Below are 22,531 nucleotides of genomic sequence, written 5' to 3'. Positions count from 1 at the left end.
GCGTTTTGCAAGATTTTGGATCCCCCCTACAGCTCCCCCTAATGTCACCGGATTCGGTCAGGATTTCAAATAAGAACTCTGATACACGATATCCTTCCAAACATCAAATTTGATTAAGATCCGATCACCTGTTCGTAAGTTAGAGATACCTCATTTTTTTCTATTTTTTCCATTTTAACCGTTCCCCCATTCCCTCCCCCCAGATGGTCAAATCGGAGAAACGATAATGGTTGATTTAATCTGGCCTGGTTCCTGATATGCCTGCCAAATTCTACCGTCCTAGCTTACCTGGAAGTGCCTAAAGTAGTAAAACCGGGACAGACAGACCGAGATACCGACTGACAGAATTTGCGATCGCTGTACGTTACTTGGTAGATACCAAGTGCCATAAAAAACAAACAAATAAACACGTATCGGTGATCTGTCTTGTGGCAAAAATGCAAAATTTTACATTTTTGTAGATATGAGCTTCAAACTTCTACAGTAGGGTTCTCTGATGTGCTAAATCTGACGGTATGATTTTCGATAAGATTCTATGAATTTTAAGGGGTGTTTTCCCCTATTTTCTAAAATGAGGCGAAGTTTCTCAGGCTCGTAGCTTTTGATGGGTAAGTTTCAAATTCATTAAACTTATATATTTAAAATTAGCATTAAAATGCAATTCTTTTGATGTAACTATTGTTATAAAAATTCCGTTTTTTAGAGTTTCGGTTACTATTGAGCCGGGTCGCTCCTTACTACAGTTCGTTACCACGAACTGTTTGATGGAGGACATGCTGTAATAACGATCATGAAATCGCGATTTAAATATTTAAATCTTTATAAAACTACTTGATCTGAAATACACATAATAGATGATTCGAAGATTTACGGGATGCATACTAATTGACGGCTATATTTCTTGTTTTCCCATGGAATCATTCTTCTTTGTGAGTTATAAATATATTCACAATTTTTAAAGATCTTTAGATATATCTAATAGAGAAATCTTTTATCAGAATTACAAAATTAATACCAATAAAACATTTCTTGTGCAAGCGCCGATCAACAACAAATCTTCCAGTTAAACATTCAGCATGCCAAGTATCCACCATCAACAGGCAAACAGGTACCAGTAATCATTGCAGCATTATCACTTAGTAAAAAGACTATAGCATTCACAACATCATCAACTTCTGGAAAAGTATAAAAAAATTAATTGCAATTGCCAGTTTGGGAATAGTTTTTAAAAGAGATATCTTGAAGATGATACATAATGATATTCATCTTTCGAAAAAATGGAAATATTAAACCTCTAAAACAAGAGCTCTTAGCCTTTTTTGGATAAAAAAAAATATTAACCAATCAATTTCAGGAAAGTTGTTATGCCATTGACAGGGCGCGTTTTACACTTTTTTGACATGATACTTTTGTGATATATATATATATATATATATATATATATATATATATATATATATATATATATATATATATATATATATATATATATATATATATATATATATATATATATATATATATATATATATATATATATATATATATATATATATATATATATATATATATATATATTGTAACCGTCATATTTTCTTGTAACCGTGTAACCGGTTCTTGTAGCCGTCATATTTTCGCAAAATTGTTTTCTTCCCTTCTTACGCCTCATCAGGCAGGTACGCAGGAATTGGTCACGGGGGGGGATCCAAATCCTTTAAAACAGAAAGTAAAAGGCACATTATTTTACATTAGATCTACAAAAACCAAAAGCACACACATCAAGAAATATACACTTGCCCTATACTGCGAATTGCAAACTATGAGTAGATCTAAGAGCGACCTTCCCCAGAATCTCATCCATTGACACAGAAACATCTTGATGGACATTCAAAAGTGTCTAGCCATTTAGTCGGCCTTCGTCCATTGGTCTGCGGAGATAGGTTTTTAGCATTTTCATTGAAGCAAATGACCCCTCAACGCATGCTGTGGAAGTGGGAATGATACAGAAAACACGAAGTAACATATGAATGTTGGGAAATATTCCTCGCTCACACTCAGCCAGGCACAGCACTGCCGTCTGTGGAAAAACACAGGGAGCTAGCCACTTTCAGCAGCTTGTTAGATCAGAGGTTTATAACTTGATCAGTTCTTTAACATCACCAATAGACTCTTTTACGACATAAGATGACAGGACTCCGCTAACACCTTTCAGAATAGCTTTGTGCTTTGTGAATCAAGATCCGAGTGATTGTATGAGTTGGTCCACGAATGGGATGAAAAGGGAAACTCGAAAGTAAAATTCTATGTGATTTTCTGTCGGGATATCATGTGGGATGTTGACATTTGTCTTTCGTGGCATGACTTTGGTGATTTCTAGTTCTTGGCACATACACTCGACTTTTAAAAACAGCTGACCAAACTTCTCTTCCACCTTATTTCGTGTATCTTGAAACATTTCTGTCACAGTGTCGACATACAGAATACACTTAGCCTTATCGATGTTTTCTTGCTGCAGTAGCTTAGACGAATTCAATGTGTACCCAAGAAAAAAATACGTCACAATAAGGGTCACTGTATAGTCCAAGCTCGGTATATTGTTGAACAGACTTCTGGCTTTTGACGACGTAACGGAGTCCCAATTTGCCTCCATGTCTTTTAGAGCCTTAAAGATCAGAACAACTTACTGTTGTGATATCTGTAACGCATCATGTCTTTCGACCCATCAAGTTTCACACACTCCTTTCTTTATTGACTTCAGTGTAAGTTTTTAAGACAGCGCTTCACTTGGCACTGAAGTGAAAGGAGTAACCATCATACAGTGCCTGATATCAGGGATCTTGCTCAAGTCTGTCAATGCCAAGTTCAAGGAATGGGCGACACAGTGCCACACCTAGCAAGTGAATATCTATTCGAGATGAAAGCCTGGGCTCCTGAAAAATACCCTCACATGTTTGTAGTCCCATCATACCCTTTCCCCCTCCCTAATTTCATATCGAGACTTAAGATAAATTGACCAAGGCTTTCACCTCGCAAGTCTTAAACAAAAGCAAAATCGACAAACTCTTCCCTGATCTAAAAAGTTATGCTGTCCAAAAATCAAAGCCCTGGAGTCATCCATCCCTTCCTTGATATGTCGGTTGTCTCGTCCACCAGGATAGTGAAAAAACAAGGCGATTTCACTTTATCAAAAATCTTTGCAGTAACGAGCTGTCCACAAATATCAACTAGTTCGTTCTGAATTCTGGGGCTGCAGTACTAGGCATTGACCACACTTTTCCCAAACACCTATTTCATTGTTGGATCGCCTTTCATCCGATAACGTAGCAATGTCCTAATATTTCCATCTTTTTTACGGGCAATAAAGAGGCCAATTTCCCCAAATCCTCGTCCCCACACAGGGCAAGTACTTGCCGTCCATGCAACAGTATTGCTCCTATGATGACACAAAGCTACTTTCTGTTTATTTCTATTTCATCTCTTTTCTGAGCATTCAAGACTTCCACTATAGAGGACTTTTGCCCGAAAACTCTCTCCCCAAGCAACAGCCTTTTTGTGGTAGGAGTTTGACTGATGTTTAGAAAAGTCTTCCAGGACATTTTTCCAATTCAAGTGAGGTTTAGTGACAAGCTGTCCAAATTTTCGGTGAGACCCCCTTCCGGCTTGAGCAGAAAGCAAACAAAGCCCGATATTTGTAGAAACCCCCTTTCTGCCCCCCTTTCACTAAAGAAAATACTAGCCAAGCGTACTTTTCCATCCAGCTAACTTAAAACTTCCTTGTTTTTAACCCTGTGACATGAACTAGGAGAAGATAGTCCTTGTTTGGTTTAAAATGCCTTTTCAGTAAAATTATATTTTATTTCATCGGAAACCAGCCTCTTCTTTCGAAAAATGTTAACGCCAATGTTTGTTTCACCCCGTTTGTCTGGTACAACGTCAGCATTTTGTGTTTGATTCTTGAGCTGATGGCAAAGGTTCAGTCGCAACAGCAGTGTTAAACTGATCATTGTTACTACTTTTTTCCGAGTCAACCCCACTAATTCGTTTTCCAAATCTGGAAAACACTCTAGGTCCAAGATTAATTGACATAGGGTGAGAAGTCAAATGTCTAGATGAGTAATTAGCCACTATTTCTTATTCTGCGAGAAATGTCAGAAAATTATGTGAAAATAAAAAAGATCGTGTATTTCGGAGGGGGTCGGGCCGGAGCCCCCCTCCTACATACGTCCCTGCACCTCATAATCTTGCTCTTTCCACTTTTTTGGTCTCCTATCTGATAAAAATAACTGTACACTCGGGTCTTGTTTTTATCGTTTTTGCAGGTTATGTTTAACCCCAAGGGTTTTTTGTGTGTTCACTCTTTATTAGGGTTTATCTTTAGTATTTTCCTAGTATTTACTTCATTATTCCACTTGTGATTTTGTATCTTTAAAGTGGAAAATAAAAAACATTCATTTAGTCATTATTCATAAGTTGTCCCCCCCCCACCTCAAGACCCAGGGCAACACCTTATATGGGACAAAATTCGACACTTAATTGATTCAAATTTCTATATTTTTTTTGTATTTTCTTCTTTTGAGTGTATCTTCAATTAATAGTTATGCTTCATCCAACTAAGAAGGGTGACAAACCTCCAATTTAAATTTTTGTGAGGAGTGAGAGCAGGGTTAGACACGTTTGTCTCAAATCTGCCTAAAATTGTTGGCACCTTAATCCCTAATAGGACTAGATTCTAATCATGGTGAAGTAGGAATCTAAACCGATAGGCACTACAAAAATAACGAAAATATATTGTTATTTGCTATCCCTCCCTTTTGTTCTTTCAGCCCATTTTACAAACACAGTCTTCTCTCTTTTCTAGCTTACAATTCTAAGGTCCTAGTTTTCTTATGAGCAACAAGCGTGACTTTCACATCCGTCATATTACGACAGGCAATATTAGCCTAGGCAGAGTAAAGACATTCAATGGTAATAGGAAGCCACTTAAACGCCGTGAACTCATTTCAACTTCCCGCTCAGGCTTTTCACTACTTGTAATATTATTAACATTGTCTTCAGACGGTTATAGCAGAAAAAGCAATATATAAGGAAAGAGTCCTTAGGGACACAATCCTTATTAAGCCTGAACGGAGATATATCAAAAATGATGATATAGAATTTCTCCTGGCGTTTGATAACAACCGGTTATAAACGAGTAGACTCATTGACAAAGATCGAACAGGACAGCTTTAAGATATTAAACAAAAGCTTAGCGCTTTTGATTAACTCGATTCTAAAGTCATTACAAGCAGAGTGGTCAGACAGGGTCAGATAGGGGCTAGAGGAGGGCTGAATGGCAGGAAAGGAGCCGAGAGAGAATCTGATTGCCCTTTATTAGCTGTTAGCCTATAGAAGGACACAAGAACTTGCAATTTTAAATCGAATGATCCCCTTTCCAAGTTCCTAAAATATCCCCTTTCTTTTTAAATGGGTGGGGGAAAAGTTTTCGGAACATTTTCTGGCCCAGCTGCATTTTGAGAGGAACCAATATTTTTTATTATTATTTCCCTTTTGCCCTGGGGTTCCCTTAGCCCAAAGCTTCATAGAAGTTTCAGGGTAATCAAAAAAATTCAGAGCTTTTTTGAGCCCCCTAAAGGAGGGGCCAAAATCAATGGGAAGAATCCTTTGAATAATTTTATTACGGTTGTAAGTTTCAAATTGATCAGAAAAAGATTTTTTGTTGGTCATTCCCGGGTCGCTAACACACCCCCCTTACCACATAGATGCGTTGATGATCTTTTTGACGATACAATAATCCCTGACAGTTTTACGCCACTTGACTCCCAAGAAACTAAATATGCCCCCGCCTTTTTACTACTATAAACGTACGTGTAAAAAATTGACAGCTTGTATAATTTACGTCCCTCATCCCAGAAGCTCTGGGGGTTATACCATCCTTGGATGGAAATATATAGATATTTTCAACTATTCTGTAGAAAACGATTACCTCGAAATGTTGATCAGATGTCTCACAAGGGTCTACAAAAGGGTCGCATATCAAAAAGGGCTCTAGGACAGGGTTTGGTCGCTCTCCAGTCACTTTTGACTTTTAAAAGAGGCACAAGAGCCCTCAATTTCTGTTCAGACAAAAACCCTTGGAGGGGGGGGGGTAGTATCGCTCTTCCATATGAAATAAACTCTGCTCGTTTTAACATTTGATATTGCTCTTTATTTTCATAACAAAGGCACGAATAAGAAACATTGCTGGAAATCAAGAGAGATTAGATATCAGTTTCTCAACCCCTCCTTATTGTCTAGAACTAAAACTATACCTATCTGAAGGCTCAAAGAGACTTGGGGTTTTTCGGCATTAAAATACATTTGTTGTTGCATCTGCCCCTCACCCCGACTATAAAATGATCCTTCATAATTTCAAGCGCACTTAAACATCATTGCAGATATTTTTATGAAATATGAAGCCAATTAGTTTAGCTAAATGAAGCTTTAAAATGAATGTCAGAAACCAATTTCTGCAATAATAAGGGAGGTATCACTTTGCGGCACCCTTATTCATGCTTCGTCTACATGAAGGAAGATGAGTGATTAAGTGATACCATACACCCTCCTGAAGCGTTATGGAGATTTAGACAACTTGGGCATTGCAGTGCGCTCTTTTAGGCATCTGGCATCAGTCCCTGTCAATACAATGATCCACGGCCTTTCCTTCATAACAGCTGATACACAATTATACACTTTTCTTTGTCCTTTTTATTTGTCTTAATTTTCCTTTGGCTGCTCAATTTTACAGTTGGGAGAATTTTTTAACGAGAATTTTTCGGGCGAGGAGGGGGGCTCCCAGGGGAGAGGGGGGAATAAGCCAGACCCCAGTGCTGGGAAACCTGTCATACATTAATTTTGAACCAAAATTCACATTCTAAACTAAACACTTTAATAGCAGAGGAGTAGTATCATTAGTTTCCCCATTCAAAACAGTTTTCGCACGTAACAGTCACTACCATGGCAAAGGTGCCACGTATCCCCCTCCCTTTCTCCTATTATGGCTGGATATACCACTAGGGTGTATGTAAAGCTTTGTTGTTCTGTTCAATTGTATTACTTTTGTACTTATTTCTCAAAAACTCATTTGAGCAAAAAAAGAAAGAAAGCAAAAAAAAAAAAAAAAATCACCGGTTGAATATAGCCATACAATTTATTAGCAAGAATAGTAAAAATTAATATCTTATTAATATACAACCAAAAGCAATTTGATAAAAATGATAGTCAACAGTACAGGTTGTTTTAACTTTGATTACAAGCTATTTAACTTAAGTAGTCTAGTTCTAATAGTCTAATGATAATAATAATAATTTATTTTTATTTATACAACACAAATGCACTAAATAGGAGTATAAAAAATGAAAAGAAAACAAAAGGGCACAGAGAAAAAAGAAAAATAGTACACGCATAATTCTTGACAACTTCAGACACTTTAAAACAATTTTTTATTGAAAATAAAATATCCTCCAATCAGTAACCAAAGGGTATTCCCTATGAAATTACGTAATTCTAATGAAGTGTTATGGGAACTACGGGTACTTGAGCTACCTGTCCTCAGCACTTTAAGGCGTATAGGCCGGCCGGTACAAATACGGCTCTTCAAACTCATTCCCGCTCCCTCCTTCACATTACATAAATATAACTGAATCAACCCTTAATCCATTGTCTTCTTCATGCTCTAGTATATGGACTAACCATTATAAGTTTTCACTACTGCATAACATTGCATGAATAATAAGGATATATCCTGGACAATTATTGAGAAAAACAAACTTTCTTTAAAAAAAGGAATTTGCGGTAACATGAACCGGAAGAGAATAAAAAATATGAACAGGGACCCTTTTCCATCAACTGCGGTCTGAGCATTCCACCAGAACTGAAATTTTGACAAGTGAATCTAAACAACCCTATTAAAATATGTACTGCAATGCAACTCATTTTAGTGGATATTTGACATGGTCCAAAGCTTTTCTGTAATTAAGGAATGGTATCCATTGAATTTCGAGATTTATAGGATGGGTTCACTTTTCGACCTCGGATATTGCAGTTTCAAACTGCAGTGTGGTGTGTACATTCTCGAGATTCATTAAGTATATCAAAATTAATATTATTTTGAACTGAGGGAAAAAAAGAAATAATACATTTCCTACGTTAAAAAGGGAATATGAAAAAACCACAGATTAAAGCAATCTAATTGTGTTCGATAAGAGATATTTTTGTCATTAAAAATGAACATGAAAGTTGCTTTCGAAGTCTTAATAAGTATTGCAAAATGTTCAAACACATAAAAAAAAGCTCAAAGACAATGTTTAAAACTTTCAGTGTTTTCAAACTCTGAAAATGGGTAACTGCAGTTTAGCAATTACTGGTTTTAGCAGTTAATAAAAAAAAGAAGACAGTCATCCACCGATAATCTCAAGGTCTTGGTCACTTACTGTAAATTTTAAATTGAAAAAAAAATGGTTCGACCATTTTATCCCTATTCGGCAAGAATTAAAAAAGTTTTAGGTTGGGTATGAAAACATTAAAGAGAGATACATGTTCAGCTTTTTTTAGCATTACTGGGCATTAGCCTACTGATTGTTTTATATTTATTTTCAATCGTCTTTTCCTTGTGTATCAAGCATACAGCTTTTTGAAACTGCTTAATATTCGTAAAATTCGAGATGCCCCTCCTTCTCCTCAATTGAAAATCCTTTCTTATTGGCTATCCAGGCACTGCTCCTTTCTTATTGGCTAACCAGGCACTGCTTTTGGATTTGCCGGGGTTCTTAAAGGAGTTCAACCTTTGGGGTAAGTATTTCCCAGGGCGTTGTATTTTCTATCGTTCCATTTTTTGGTATATCCAGATTACATCATTTTCCTCCGACTTTTCCTCCGATCTCTACTTATAATTCTGTATTAATGATTTTAACCATTGGCTTTCACCTCATATTATTCCTCCCAGGACAGTTTGAAAGACAGTAGAATTTTGTTTATCTTTGCATTATTTAGTTCTTTTTTCTAATCCTTTTTTTTCGTACTTCCTTTATGCACTAGAAATCTGATTGGTCATCTTGACCATTGATTTCATTGCTTGACGTGCTCCTTATATCTTATTATTTTGACCTGCATTAGTGCTTACTAGTTAAATTTTCGTTAGGGCTGTTTTTTGTTCACCCTTGCATTATCAAGTTCTTTTTTTCAATATGAAAACCCTAGGGCAATCAAAAAAAAAATATTCTATTCTATTTTCATGAGAAAACTATTTACTGCTGAAATGTCTATCTCACAACCATCTTAAGTTATATTAAGGAGCAGATAGGGAAAACGATAGTATTCTAAATGTTGAAACAACTTAACAGACTTATCAACTTAACCATTTTTCGATTTCTATCGCATTTTCTCTATCTTTTAGATTTGGAGATAGTCAGTACTGCCCTGCTTGTATTCTATCTGTGAGCAGTTATCAAACCTCAGCACTATGTATAAACACAAAAGATAAGAAAATCTTGAAAAAAAGACAAAAATCAAAAACTGCTTATATTTTTATGATATGATGCGGTCGATTTTCAGGAGCTTGAACACTGTTGTCACCTGCTATTCTTATTTCTGATTTGATCTCCAGAAGCAAGAGTAGATAGGGAAACGTTGGAAATGAACGACTTAAAAGAGCTGTGTAATTGGCATTCTACCATGCTAAGCATAAATGATATATCTTAATTTATTATCAATCACAGTCAATTAGGGAAAAAGAGACTTGCCTGCAAATCTTCCTAAGGGAATTTTCGCTTTCATTTCTCCTCCTTTTTGGGGATCAGCCCAAGCTGACCTTCCAAGTTCTGTCAGAACAACCGTTGGATTTACAGTATTCACCCGTATATTGTGAGGCCCAAGCTCTAGGGCCATTACTCTGGTCATGCTATCAAGAGCTGCTTTGGAGGCACAGTAAATTGCATGCTCCTTTAATGCTGCTTGAGATGCCTGTAATTTTTTTATTATTATTCATAATATTATTATATATATCATAGTTATTATGATATCATAATATTATTATTATGACATTTTTTTGTTATTATTATTTGAACCTAGAATGAGGTATTATTGGAACTTATCTTTTGATAGGTATATCTTAATAAATCTTTGTACGAATTTTAAATAAAAAGGCATCTCCGATCAAACTGATACAAATTTAATTTCTTTGATAACACATGAAAAATGAGGACCTAAAAGCAAAGTTAGGCTATAAGACCAAAGTTAGGCTTCAAGACCAAAAGTTTGTTCCGCAAATGAATACTTTAGCGGAAAAGATAGTATAAAAGCGGTTAAATATTATATGATATGAATCTTTTATTACTAACTTGTATTGAAAATGATTTTGGTTTAAATACAACAATACCAGGGTCATTTATTAAAAAGAATTACGTTTTGTTGCCTAAAAAAAAAAGATAAATTAATACAACCATTTTGAAACATTTTTTAGTTTCAGAAAGAATTTAAATTTGAAGGGCATCCTGAAAAGCTACAAACTATAAGACATTTCTTCGTTATAATTTGACTTAATGTTCATAAACAAGTATTTTTCTGAAAGATCTGCAAAAAAATAATATCCCTAAATCTAAGCCAAATCTTTTTGCTAATTAACATATACATTGATAAACCCGTATTTCTTACCTGATTTTAAAAGCTTTACCCTACTTTCTTTTACCATAACCCTTTTCATAATTTAAAAGTAAGTCAATGAATGCAAAACCAAACAAAGCACTGCTTTTTATTCTTGTTAAGAATTTCACCATAATAGAAAAAACTTTTTTTTGTAATTTTTTCTATTTCAAATTCAATGATTGAAGCTGGAGTATTTTGACAACCGAAACAAGAACTACGAGCAGTAGCAGCATTTTCAATAAAAAAAATCTTTTTAAGACTGTGATTAAGTGAACTTGAAAACATCGAGCTTCAAAATTGAAGCTAGGGTAGCCTTCTGTCTTTCAATTCTCTAGAGACCGTCGACTGTCAAAAACCCTTCAAATAGCAGGTTAATTTTACCAGCTTGTCAATTTGGTCTCTTGGGCCATCTGAAACGATTCTTTCTGGCAAAAAACTTGTAAAAATTTCAGGTAGCTGAAAATATTCTATGGGACTGTTAGAAAACAGGAAAATATATCGAAAATGGTTGCAATCATCTTACAGGTTATTGTCTTGTGCTCATGATAGTACCGATTTTGTTCTAAAAGCAATATCCTTCATAGAGTACACTTGTGAAAAAGAGCTTGACATTTTCTAAAATTTCTAAGGAATTAGAGAAAATAGAGCAAAATCCTAGCAAACATTTTGTAGCATCTTCACGAAGCTACGGCCTGATGTTAAAAGAGGTATCTTCCGCCAATGAATACTTGAGTACTTTTTAAATATGAATTTTCAATTTTAACATGGGATCTTCAAGTTCCATCAGTTCACTTAATCACGGTCTTAAGCAATACTTGAATTTTGATACGTATTCTGTACCACCATTAAGTCTGCTACTGAGCTATAGTTCCAAAATAAAAGCCTGAATTTTTCAATCATGTCCTAATCTAGTTCACAGCTTAAGACTGGATGTTAGCAAATGAGGAACCTATTAAGAATCATAAAAAAATTTCATTTCGAGATGAAATTTCATGAATTGACAATTTCATTTCGAGACAAGATCCTGATTGAATTATATTTACAAATACTATTGAGAAAACTCAATTGTTTATATCTCACATTCAAAAAAAATGTATAGCTCCATTTTGCCATAAACAAATTGTCTGCACAAACTGTTCTTATTTAAGAATTTGAAAATTTTTTTGGAAATTGAAAATAATTTAATTTTTCATTGAAAGTAAAAATAAATTTAAAAGAAATTGAAAATAGAATGCGGTGTCTTCTCTGTCAAAAAGCCAGATTATCCTTCACACGTTTATGCTTTTTGAAACGTTAGAAGAAAACCCAACGTCTGTCAAACAAAATCACCACATGGGGCCTTGTTATTTTTTAATCCTCTGAGTACTGTCGCTAATTCTTCCTATTCTAATTTTTCTTCCCTAATTCTAATTCTGTTTTCTACTTTCCGCGTCTTTCCTACTATACAATCAGTAAGCACACGCAAAAATGAGATGGAAGTTTGATTCTGCTAAATCGAAACATTATGAGCTTTATATTTCTTTCATATCTTCTTCAACTTTTTATTTCATATGATTATTTTAATCTATTTTGACCATCTATTTAATGGCAATTATATGTTGATGAAAATACGTTTTCACATTCTTTTAGTTCTTTATACGCTGTTTTTCTGTGTTCTTACGCTAGCTTTATGCTATTTCAAATTCAAAAAATTCATCAAACATTCTAAAAAATCTTGGAATTTGCATAAGAAACGACCGTGAAACACATCTTTCACAAACATCTTATCTGAGATAGCTTTTTAGGCAAAATCATGAATGACTGGCACAAAAGCACAAAAAGAGAAACCAGTTGGCTTGTTTAATGCCATTAAAATTTACCTGTGAAGACACATTTACAATGGCACCGTGCTTCCTTTCCACCATTCCAGAGGCCACAACTTGCGATACGTTCATTACAGCTTTTACATTCACATTGAAAATCCTAAAAACATTTTTTAATGAAATTAGAACAAAAAACTTCTCACTAAAAGTGGTGCTCGGAATCCCGACAGGAACCTCCAAGGTTACAACGGGGTAGACCTTGCTTATTCTAGGACCAAAGAAATTTGATGGATATCAAGGATCAGGCTATTATTTGCTAAAATTAGACCAGAGAAAACCACTAATGTAATAAAGATGGCTTGATAATTAGTGTATTTTTGCAGGGTAAGTCAAAACTTTTTGGACCCAAATTCTTTAATATTTTAAGAATGTAATCAAACATCTATACGTCACTTGAAACAAACATTAAATGTGACTTGATTAATTATCTTAATTTATTTTTATTTTAGGATTCATCTATAAAGCCATCTATTGTCTTTATGTTTGACTAGTTCTTCTTTTCGTTAATTTTGTCGTAAATGAGGTTCTAATGGTCCTGATTGAGGAGTTTGACACCAATTGAGGTGTTTAATTTTAATCGAGGTGTCACAATTTTAGGGCAGAACAGCATGAAAGAAAATCGAGCTTTTCTCCCTAAGCATCCATATGCACACACTTTCTTTCAATATTTACTGTCCCCATTAAGGTGTGTTGTTACTCCAGTCAACTTAGCCTAAAAGTTTCATACCGATCACAGAAACATTTTTTTAGACTTTCTCTAATCGATGCAATCCCTTCTTTCACAGTATTAATTCTAAAAAACTATTTTCAGAAAACAATTTTTTCAAAGAAAAGTAAAGAGCTCCATTAAGCCGAGAATAAGCAAAAATAAAGTCAAATAATCTTTCAAGCGTAGAAACTACCATAAGTCACAATCAATAAATAAATGAAATTCAAAACGAACAGAAATTACAATAAATAGTCGAGTCAAACTCAAAACGAGCAAAAATTAACATGAGTAGGGCTCATAGCTCCTATGCCATCTCAAGACCCGAATACAATTTGCGCTTTACTGAAAAAAATAAACAAACACATAAATGATCGTGGATTGTCAGTTAAATTGACATATACTGACATGTATTCGTTAAGATTTTGATAACTTTTCCTTTATGAAAGTAAGAAAGGTGAAAACATTTCAAGCGTAGCCTATTTCGTTTTCAGTAAAGTGCAAATTGTGTTCTGTTCTTGAGAAGGCATAGGGGTTGTCCGCCCTATTTATTTTAATTTTTGCTCCTTTTGAGTTTCATTTTTTTCTTTAGTGATTTGTGGTAGTTCTATGCTTTGGAAATTATTTAACTTTATTTTTGCTCATTCTTGGCTTGATGGAGCTCTTTACTTTTATTTGAAAGACTTGTCTTACAGAAAAAGTTTTTATAATTAATTTTTCTTCGTTTTTTATTGACATATTTTTTTTTAAGGAAAAAAAAACTGTATATCTTTTCAGTTTTCTTCTATAAGAGTCCATAGTATGGGTTGCTATGTAACAATTTTTAATTCTGACACAAACAGTATTTTTTAATCTAATTTTATAGCTTTTGAATTTGACCTGAAACACAAAACTTAATATCATTCCCAAAAGATTCTATCTATACTATTAGACAACCTGGATACATTTAGCAACATTTAGTTTTAAAGTATACTGGGCCAATTGCATAATTGTGAAGTTTGATATGCCTAATATCCCTAAAGCCATAGTTATCGGATTGTTCTTCAATGCTGAACAAAATGGCTGCAAAGATCAACTAAATTGTCAAAATATGACGTAAGACTATGTCTTGATATATATGTAGCCAAAATCAGACATGCTCTTCGTTTTGTCGAAAATCAAGCTGTTCCACTTCGGAAAATACGTAAGGGTATCATTCTAGGCTTGTCTTCGAACCCTAAGCTCATTTCTTCTTGCCTTGAAGCAAAATTTTTGGATTCAATCTCTGGAAGGATTATGACCGTCCTTTGACTGGTACTATGAATCTTGTTCACCTCTATATAAAGAGAAGTTTTTCTAAGGCTCTGACTCTTCATTGTAGAAACCTATTAAACACCGATTTGGCAGATACTAAAAATGCTAGAGATCTTCTTTTTACAATTATCTCTTGCATATATAAGTCTACTTCATCTATCTCTGCAGACGACATTTCTTATTAAAAATGGTATGCCTATTGTGAATCCCAATTTGCTGCTCCTGATCAGAACCTTTAACTCTTTTATGAAACTGAGTTTGATAGTTCCCTTGCTACCAGACCCAAGAATGTGTTTGTTGTTAGCACAGCATCAATTGTAGATGTCATTTGGTATTTGAAACCTAAATCATCCAAGAGTATTGACCACATCAGTGCTTTGCATTTGAAGTTCAGAGGAGAGGGACTAGCCCAGTACTTTACACTTTCAATGCAGATGATTTTTACACAGCGAACTGTACCCTCTACTTTTTGCATTGGAAATCTTACCTCAATTCTAAAAAAGGAAAACCAAACCCATAATGTTTGTCATTTTGACCTGTTATGATTGCGACTTCCTTTTGCAAAGGCTACTTATAAACTGCCAGATGTCTCCCAAGAATGGCAGCTGAGAGTTTGGTATTACCTTTCTATTTCATTGGGCTAATTTTGGCTCATCAGTTGTGATCTGTTCATTGCTTCCTTTATCTTGCAAAAACAGAGCAGTCAAAACACCTGGGCCTAGGAGTGCCAAAGCTGTGAATCCAGCCTTGTATAATCCACATCAAAAGATTATATATACGAAACGATGCGACATGGTGAGAAGATTAAGAAGTATATTTTAATGGAGGAAAGGACTACTTGAAAGTAGCAAACAAATAAGAAAAACAGCACAAAAACTAAGAACCACACAAAAAAACTAAAACCAATGCAGAAAAGAGCACTAATTTGTGTTTTGTAAAGTGCTTTTTTTTTCCCCAATATTTAAGGTTTATACAGATAGACTATGACTGTGCATGGGAACACAGTTCTTACATTTACAAAAAAAACTAAGGCCATAGAAAATGATACTCTTCAACAGCACTGAACCATCTACAGTTAAATTAACAGTTGCCTAATAGTTTTGATCTGAAAGCTTCAAAAAGTGATGAATGTGAACTATTACTATGACTCCCAACATGAGCACAAGATTGGTAAGGTCTATGAGTGAACTGGCTGAAACAGATTGTTTATAGAAACACAAGATTTATACACCGCAAATCTATTTCTCAATTCAAGATCTTAGTGAGCACAATATTTAAAGTAGGCACATCAAATGCATTTAAATATTTCTGCTTCAATATTACACCAGAAAATGATGTTAAAAGCATTCACAAATTCAAGATTATTAGGCTACAACAGAATATGTACTGATATGTGACTTCTTACCAATCAAAAGCATCTGAAGAAGCTATTAAAAAGGGTTCAAGCTTTCCCACACCTGCATTGTTGACTAGCAAATCGATCTGCCCAATTCCAGCAACTTTCAATTTTGTAGAGTCCCAGTCAGTTAAATCACAACATACTGGGTGTATAGACTTCTCTTCATCAACAAGCTTTGCAAGGTGAGATTCATTTTTTGATAGAGCATACACTTTTGCACCAAGAGAAGCTAACTTACGAGCTACTGAATATCCAATGCCTGAAAAGATTATATAATTTGAATTTTCCCTATTTATAAGTAAATCACAGTAAATTAAAATTGCTGGAAAATTGCCCACAAATAGTTGATAAAATCATCCACAAAAAAAACGCTAATTCCAAAGGAAACATAACCACACAGGCTCCTTGATACTCCAGGAGGAGTGACGGAGGAAGAGACAATTGGCCTTACCCTTCCCAGGTTTTAAAAATACATATTTTTGTATCTTCATTGAAACAATATAAAAAAAATTACATCCCAGGTTTTGGAACAATCCTATTTTTGAGTAAATGCACCTTTTGTTTCTCTAGCTTGTTCCAGTCAAATTTTCTATAATCAACCAGTTCTAAAACCCTGTATATTAGACTACTGTTTTAATATAGCTGAGCCCCTAAGGCCTCAAGTTGAAAAAATACAGTATCCTAAGTATTACAAAAATTTAGTATTTTATATATATAACTGATTATTTTGAATTGTTTTCAGTCTGGAATTATTAAAAGTAAGGATTGTTTTTTAATCATGTTTCCTTCCCAACACACTTAACTGTACACTGATGCCAAAAAAGTTACTTAAAGTTATTCAGCACCATCCAGCAGTTGCCCTGCCTGTTCAATGCCGTCTGTTTGCTTGATGGCTTTGTAGTCGGTTGATCTTTAAGTTATGTTGACCACTCAGCAAATGCATTGAATTTGTTGTTGTGTTTCTCCCAGGACATGTCAATTCTGTTTTTGAAGCTATTGATGTTTGGTACTTGGATGGCATGTTCAGACAGGTTCTTCCATGCGTTGACTGCTCGCGCTGAGAAAAAGTTTGCACAGGCATGTTTTCTGGCTTGTACACCTTTTCTGAGTGGCGTCTGGTTTGGTTTATGGCTGTTTTCCTGAAGAATTTTTCAAAGGGCAGATTTACTATTTTGGCTTTCATCTTGTACATCTGGATGGCGTCTCCTTGCTTACGTCTGTACAACAGACTTGGCAGCTCAAGAATTTTTAGGTGGTCTTCATATGGCTTCCCTTATAGGCCTGGCATTATTCTGGTTGCTCTATGTTGGACCTTTTCCATGGCTGTGCAGCCCCTGATGTAGGATGGCCCCCAGGCTATGTTTCTATACTTGATGATTGACCAGACTAGAGTTTTGTACAGCTAGGTGAGTGTCTTCCTGCTGAAGTAATTGAAGGATTAGTGGATCAAGGACAGTACCCCATTAGCTTTGTTGGCTGCCACATTAGTTTGGAGGTGAAATTTGAGCTTGTCGTCAATGATGATGCCAAGATCTACAATCAACAATGTTTTGCATATGGCCTAGGACTATAATTTGCCTTGTTAAAGAATGGAAGGCTAGGATACAATTCATATTGGATTCCTAAAGGTCCAGAAGAACACAAGCTTGATTTTGATCAATCAATTATGCTTAACAGACCATCATAGTCTATTTTAAACTTGCATGCTAAGTAATTCACACACAAAAATAAAATGAGAAACAGATAAGAAAAGAAGGTAAGGTTCAAAGAACTTACAGCCCTTAGAACTAACCAATCTGCTAGTCCTGACTGCATTCATCCTTGTATCCTTCATGAATGTAAAAAAGTCTTCTCAACCACTTTCCTTGCTATTAAATTTATCATTGAATCATTCCAGACTACTACTAGACTGGGAAACTTCCCATATAATTTCAATTATATAAGATAAATTCAATTATAATAAGAACAATAGAAAGGACCTTGTTATCAATTATTCACCTATAAGCATGACATCAGCAGTTGTTATTTACCTTAAATCACAGCTTGGAGTTAAATAATGACTTTGATAGTTCTTTAATGTTCTTGAAAGAATAATCACGTCTGCAGTTGTCTGGTATCTGGTACTAAGACGCCTGCAATTACTGGTGCTAGTTCAACTCTGAGTCTGAAAAAGCACAATCTGTCCAATTACCTTAAATCACAGCTTGGAGTGAAATAAGGACTTTTGATCCTGTTGAATCACTCCTTGTGATGACAGTTGCATACGTGGTTGATTAGATTCTGGTGCATCCCAGTCAAATCTCCATGGTTTGTCACTCCACTCAGCATCCAGACAGCGTTTGAATACATCTGATGATTCAGCAGAAACAGTGTTCTCCTTGAGGTTGTTCCAGAGGTTCATAATCCGGTTTGAGAAGAAGCTGCATCTTGGTCCAGTCCTCGCATGAAGTTTGCGGATTTGTTTTGGGTGTCCCCGTGTTATGTGGGAGGGGTCAATCTCCAGGAGCTCATTTTCTTGTTTGGTAGATAGGAGTTTATGTGCCTGGATCACATCCCCACGTTTCCGCCTGTAGACTAAAGAGGGGAGGTTGAGTTCCTTCAGCCGTTCACTGTAGGCCTTGTTTTCCATACCGGTAATCAGCTTAGTGGCCCTTTGTTGGATTTGCTCAAGCACTACCTTATCCATTTTGAATCGAAGGGTGGCCAGGATGGTCCCTACCTCTAAACACGGTCTTACCAGTCCTTTGTAGAGCTTGGTGATTACATGTCTACTTCTGCTAGTAATGCTGTGTTTAATGATACCTAGGGCTCTGCTAGCATTGGCTGAGATCATCTGTGAGTGGGAGCTGAATTTCAACTGGGAGGCTACAATAACTCCAAGGTCTCTCTCCTCCTGAACATGCTCCAGTATGTGGTGACTCCCAGGGATTTGGGTCATTAGGTATTGTTGCGGGGGGTTGCTGCGTCCAAAGTGTATGACCTTGCATTTTTCAGCATTGAATTCCAGCAACCATCTTCTGACCCAGGAGCACATGTGGTTGAGGTCAGTTTGGAGGGATTGGCGGGCAGAAGGGGTATTTGCAGGACCTATGAGATTTGAATCATCCACATAAAGAGTGGTTTTGTTACTGGTGATAAGGGCTAGCTCATTTACGTATATATTGAACAGGATAGGGCCCAAAACACTGCCCTGTGGGGCCCCATTGGTGACTGTGACTTCATCAGAGAGTGTGTGACTGTTTGGTCCATTGGTCACTTTCACTTGCTGTGTTCTGTCCCTCAGAAAATCCTCGATTTAACTGATCATATTTGGACTAAGAGACAGGGTGCATAGCCTGTGAATGAGGTAGCAGTGACAAACCTTGTCAAAAGCTTTGGCTAGATCCAGCAGGATTATATCCACTGGTACTCCTTTTTCTAATAGGTCAGTTACAAGACTGTAAGACTCAAGAAGTTTTGTATCCACTGATCTCTTAGAATAAAAACCATGCTGGCTATTGCTGATGAGTGAGTTAACCTCAAGATGGTTAATGATGCCTTTCTTCACAATTCTCTCCATGACCTTGCATACCACACAGGTAAGGCTGATAGGTCTATAGTTCGCTGCTGAAGTTTTGCTACCCTTCTTATGAATTGGGATGACTATTGCCTTCTTCCAATCCCTTGGAAGCTTCCCTTGTGTTAGCGAAAAGTTAAATAATATTATCAGGGGTGCTGAAATAGCAGGGCTTAGTTCCTTCAGCAGTCGTGGACTCAGACCATCATGTCCAGTCAATTTGTTGATATCAAGCTCCTTAAGCTGTTTGGTTACTTCTTCAACTGTGATTGGTGAGTGTAACATTGGGAAGGGAGTGTGAGCCTGTTCTGCTTGTGAGAGGGCTGATTGGAGGTCATCCTTAGAAAACACTGAGGCAAACTGCTTATTTAGAAGGTTAGCTTTTTCGGAGGCGCAGGAAGAGACTGAGCTGTTATTCTCCAGGTCCGGTACTGAGTGTCTGCCTGGTTTACGTAGGGAGATATGTTTCCAGAATAACTTAGGATTTTCCTTGACATTTTTGGCCAGATGTTCTTTGTAGTTTACAGTGAGTTTCCATGTTTCTTTTCTGAGGAGATTCCTGGCGATTTTGTACTTCTTGTATACTGTTGTTGTTTTTTGTTTCACATACTTCTCCCAAAGTTTTTTCTTCCTATTGCATAGTTTCTTGATTTTTGGGGTGACTTAAATCAAGCACTGTTGCCAGTCCTGGCATCTTACTGGTGATAACATCAACGTTAGCTGTCATTATGTTTACAAGTTTTTGGGACACATTTTGTCCTGGACGCATTCTTGTGGGCACAGTTAATGTTTGGTACAGAAAATTATCAGCAAGGACTTGAATTAGTGGGTTTTGCTCAAGGCTTAACCTGGTAGTACCCTGGCCATCCATCCAGAACACGCTTGGGAGGTTGAAGTCCCCTGTCATGAGCAAAGCTGCCTAGTGTGAATTGCATCATTTCAGCTATTGCTCTTTGAGAGGACAGCTGGCATGGACTACTGGGGCTCCTGTAAATTGAGCTTAGGACAAACATTTCATTAGGTAGGGACAGGGATACCCAAGTGGCTTCAACCAAGGTAAGTAAGAATTCAGGACAGAAATTTCTCTTACCTGGAATTCCTTGGAAGCCAGAACAGCAACTCCTCTTCTGCAGTTGGGATTGGACAGATTGCTGAAGATGTTGTAACCAGTGGGGCAGATGGAGTCTTCTGTCAGTTGAAATCTGGAATTCTTAGGGCTGATTTCTGTCAGAGTTGAAAAATCTATCTGACTTAATTCAAGCACTGTTGCCAGTTCTGGCACCTTATTGATGATAACATTAACATTAGCCATCATAATGTTTACAAGTTTTCAGGTGTGTCTAGGCAACTTTTGGTTATGCACACTATTGTTCTCACTAATGGTTGAAGTGGGTGAGTTACAGCTGAGGTACACAGAGCTGCTATTGAGGGACAATGCAGAGGGGCATGGGGACATAACTGTTAATTTACTGTTTATACTTTCACACAAGTTTACTGTTACATAATTATTATCACTCACACATACACTATTTACAGGGGGGATGAGATGGTAAGAGGTAGCTGTTATTTTTTCATGCTTGAGCAGCCTGCCATTAAAATTGCTCAAGTTTGCCTGTTTTTTGTGATTTTTCCTTTTCTAATCACTAGGTCTGTTTCTCCGTTTGCCTGTCTCTTCTTCATCTCCTCCAACAGGTTTTTCTGGCATTGCAATCTTCTTTGGAGCTGTCGCTATAGAGTCAAATTGTGTCTTTGTGCTGGTAGGAGGCATCCAGGATAAGTTTCTTTTCAGTAAAGCTGGCTACCATGAATAGGACTGGTGGGTATTGCAGTGGTTGTCCAGCCATGGGGAAAAGGCTGGTAGTCTCTTCACATTGAAAACCTTGGTTGCTATTTTGTAGGTATTCTGGAAATATTTGGCAAGGAAGTCTTCATCACTTGCTTGGATTGGAATCCTGTATCTGATGATGTTGCTTTTAAGCCATTATTCATCTGTATAAAGGACTAATTTGACCCAACTTCAAAGTTGGAATGTCTCTAACCAGAAAAAGATATACAAGTTTTCAAAGGTGTGCCACCAAAGTGATATCTGGCATGTGGGAACTGTCTTAGTCTGCAAGACTAGCTAAACTAAAACTTCACACACCTGTACATAGGAGAAATTGAGGAAGTGCCTATCTAACCTACAAGCTAATGAAGGTCAACAAGCTCCCAGCATTATCTCCTATTATTTGTCCTAATTAAATAACCAAATGTCACTGGCCATAACTTGTTAAGTAGGCTATTCTAACAAGAGTCCACACTCAGATCTGTTCCTAAAAAATTTTCACTGAATAGGAACTACTACTACTACTACTAATAACTCACTGCAGCACCAAGCCGCTAGAGGCCAACACAGCTACGAACACTCCTCCTCCAACCTAATCTATTTAAAGCCTCCCTCTTTAAAACTCTCTGAATACACAGTAACTGCAGAACCTGTTGACATTTTTGAACAAAATCTAAATGCTGAGTGGCCCTCAAGAGAGTGAAAACTCAACTAGCAAGCTACTGGCTGTCCATCCCCACCCTAGGCCCTAAACAACAATGAATATTATGTGAATAGGCCTATTATGAATCATTTTCTTAACATGTCTCCTTATGTAGTGCACTGCTCATACATTTATACCAAAACCACTTCAAACATCAGCTTTGGAACTTCACAAGGAAAAATTCTTATATTGTTTCAGGCTTCAATTTCAGGTAAGTTCTAGCCTAGACCTAACACTTTTTTGACTCCTGTAAAACTTGGTGTTCTTCATAATTAATTACACTTTTCACCAGTCAAATAAGTCTATATCTTTCGGTTACGTTTCTAGCAGCCCATAGTTAGAATTCTGAGAATTTTTTTTTAGTTACCTTGTCCAGCTCCTGTGACAAGAGCAGTTTTGCCTCTAAAATCCATTTCACGCTATTATATTCTAAATTGAAATCCTGAAATCGTCATCTATAAAAAAGGATTTAAATAGAGGGCAGCTTGGGGAATTGACCCAAAGAGATAG

At 36.3% G+C, this 22,531-nt stretch overlaps 1 protein-coding gene across 1 annotated transcript; it reads right to left on the bottom strand.

Annotated features, from left to right (window-relative positions):
* Window positions 1-952: 952 nt before the first annotated feature.
* On the bottom strand, window positions 953-22,500 carry LOC136039805 (D-erythrulose reductase-like). Its single transcript, XM_065723704.1, has 5 exons — window positions 22,389-22,500; window positions 15,944-16,196; window positions 12,537-12,639; window positions 9,777-9,996; window positions 953-1,175 (listed from the first exon to the last, which is right to left on the bottom strand). The coding sequence occupies exons 1-5, from the start codon at window positions 22,432-22,434 to the stop codon at window positions 1,072-1,074; spliced, it is 726 nt and encodes a 241-aa protein (XP_065579776.1). The 5' UTR covers window positions 22,435-22,500; the 3' UTR covers window positions 953-1,071.
* Between the last annotated feature and the right edge of the window lie 31 nt (window positions 22,501-22,531).

This window comes from Artemia franciscana, chromosome 20 (assembly GCF_032884065.1).
Source record: "Artemia franciscana chromosome 20, ASM3288406v1, whole genome shotgun sequence".
NCBI lineage: Eukaryota > Metazoa > Arthropoda > Branchiopoda > Anostraca > Artemiidae > Artemia > Artemia franciscana.
The sequence above is the reverse complement of the archived record's forward strand: the minus strand, read 5'-3'. Positions and strand labels throughout refer to the sequence as shown.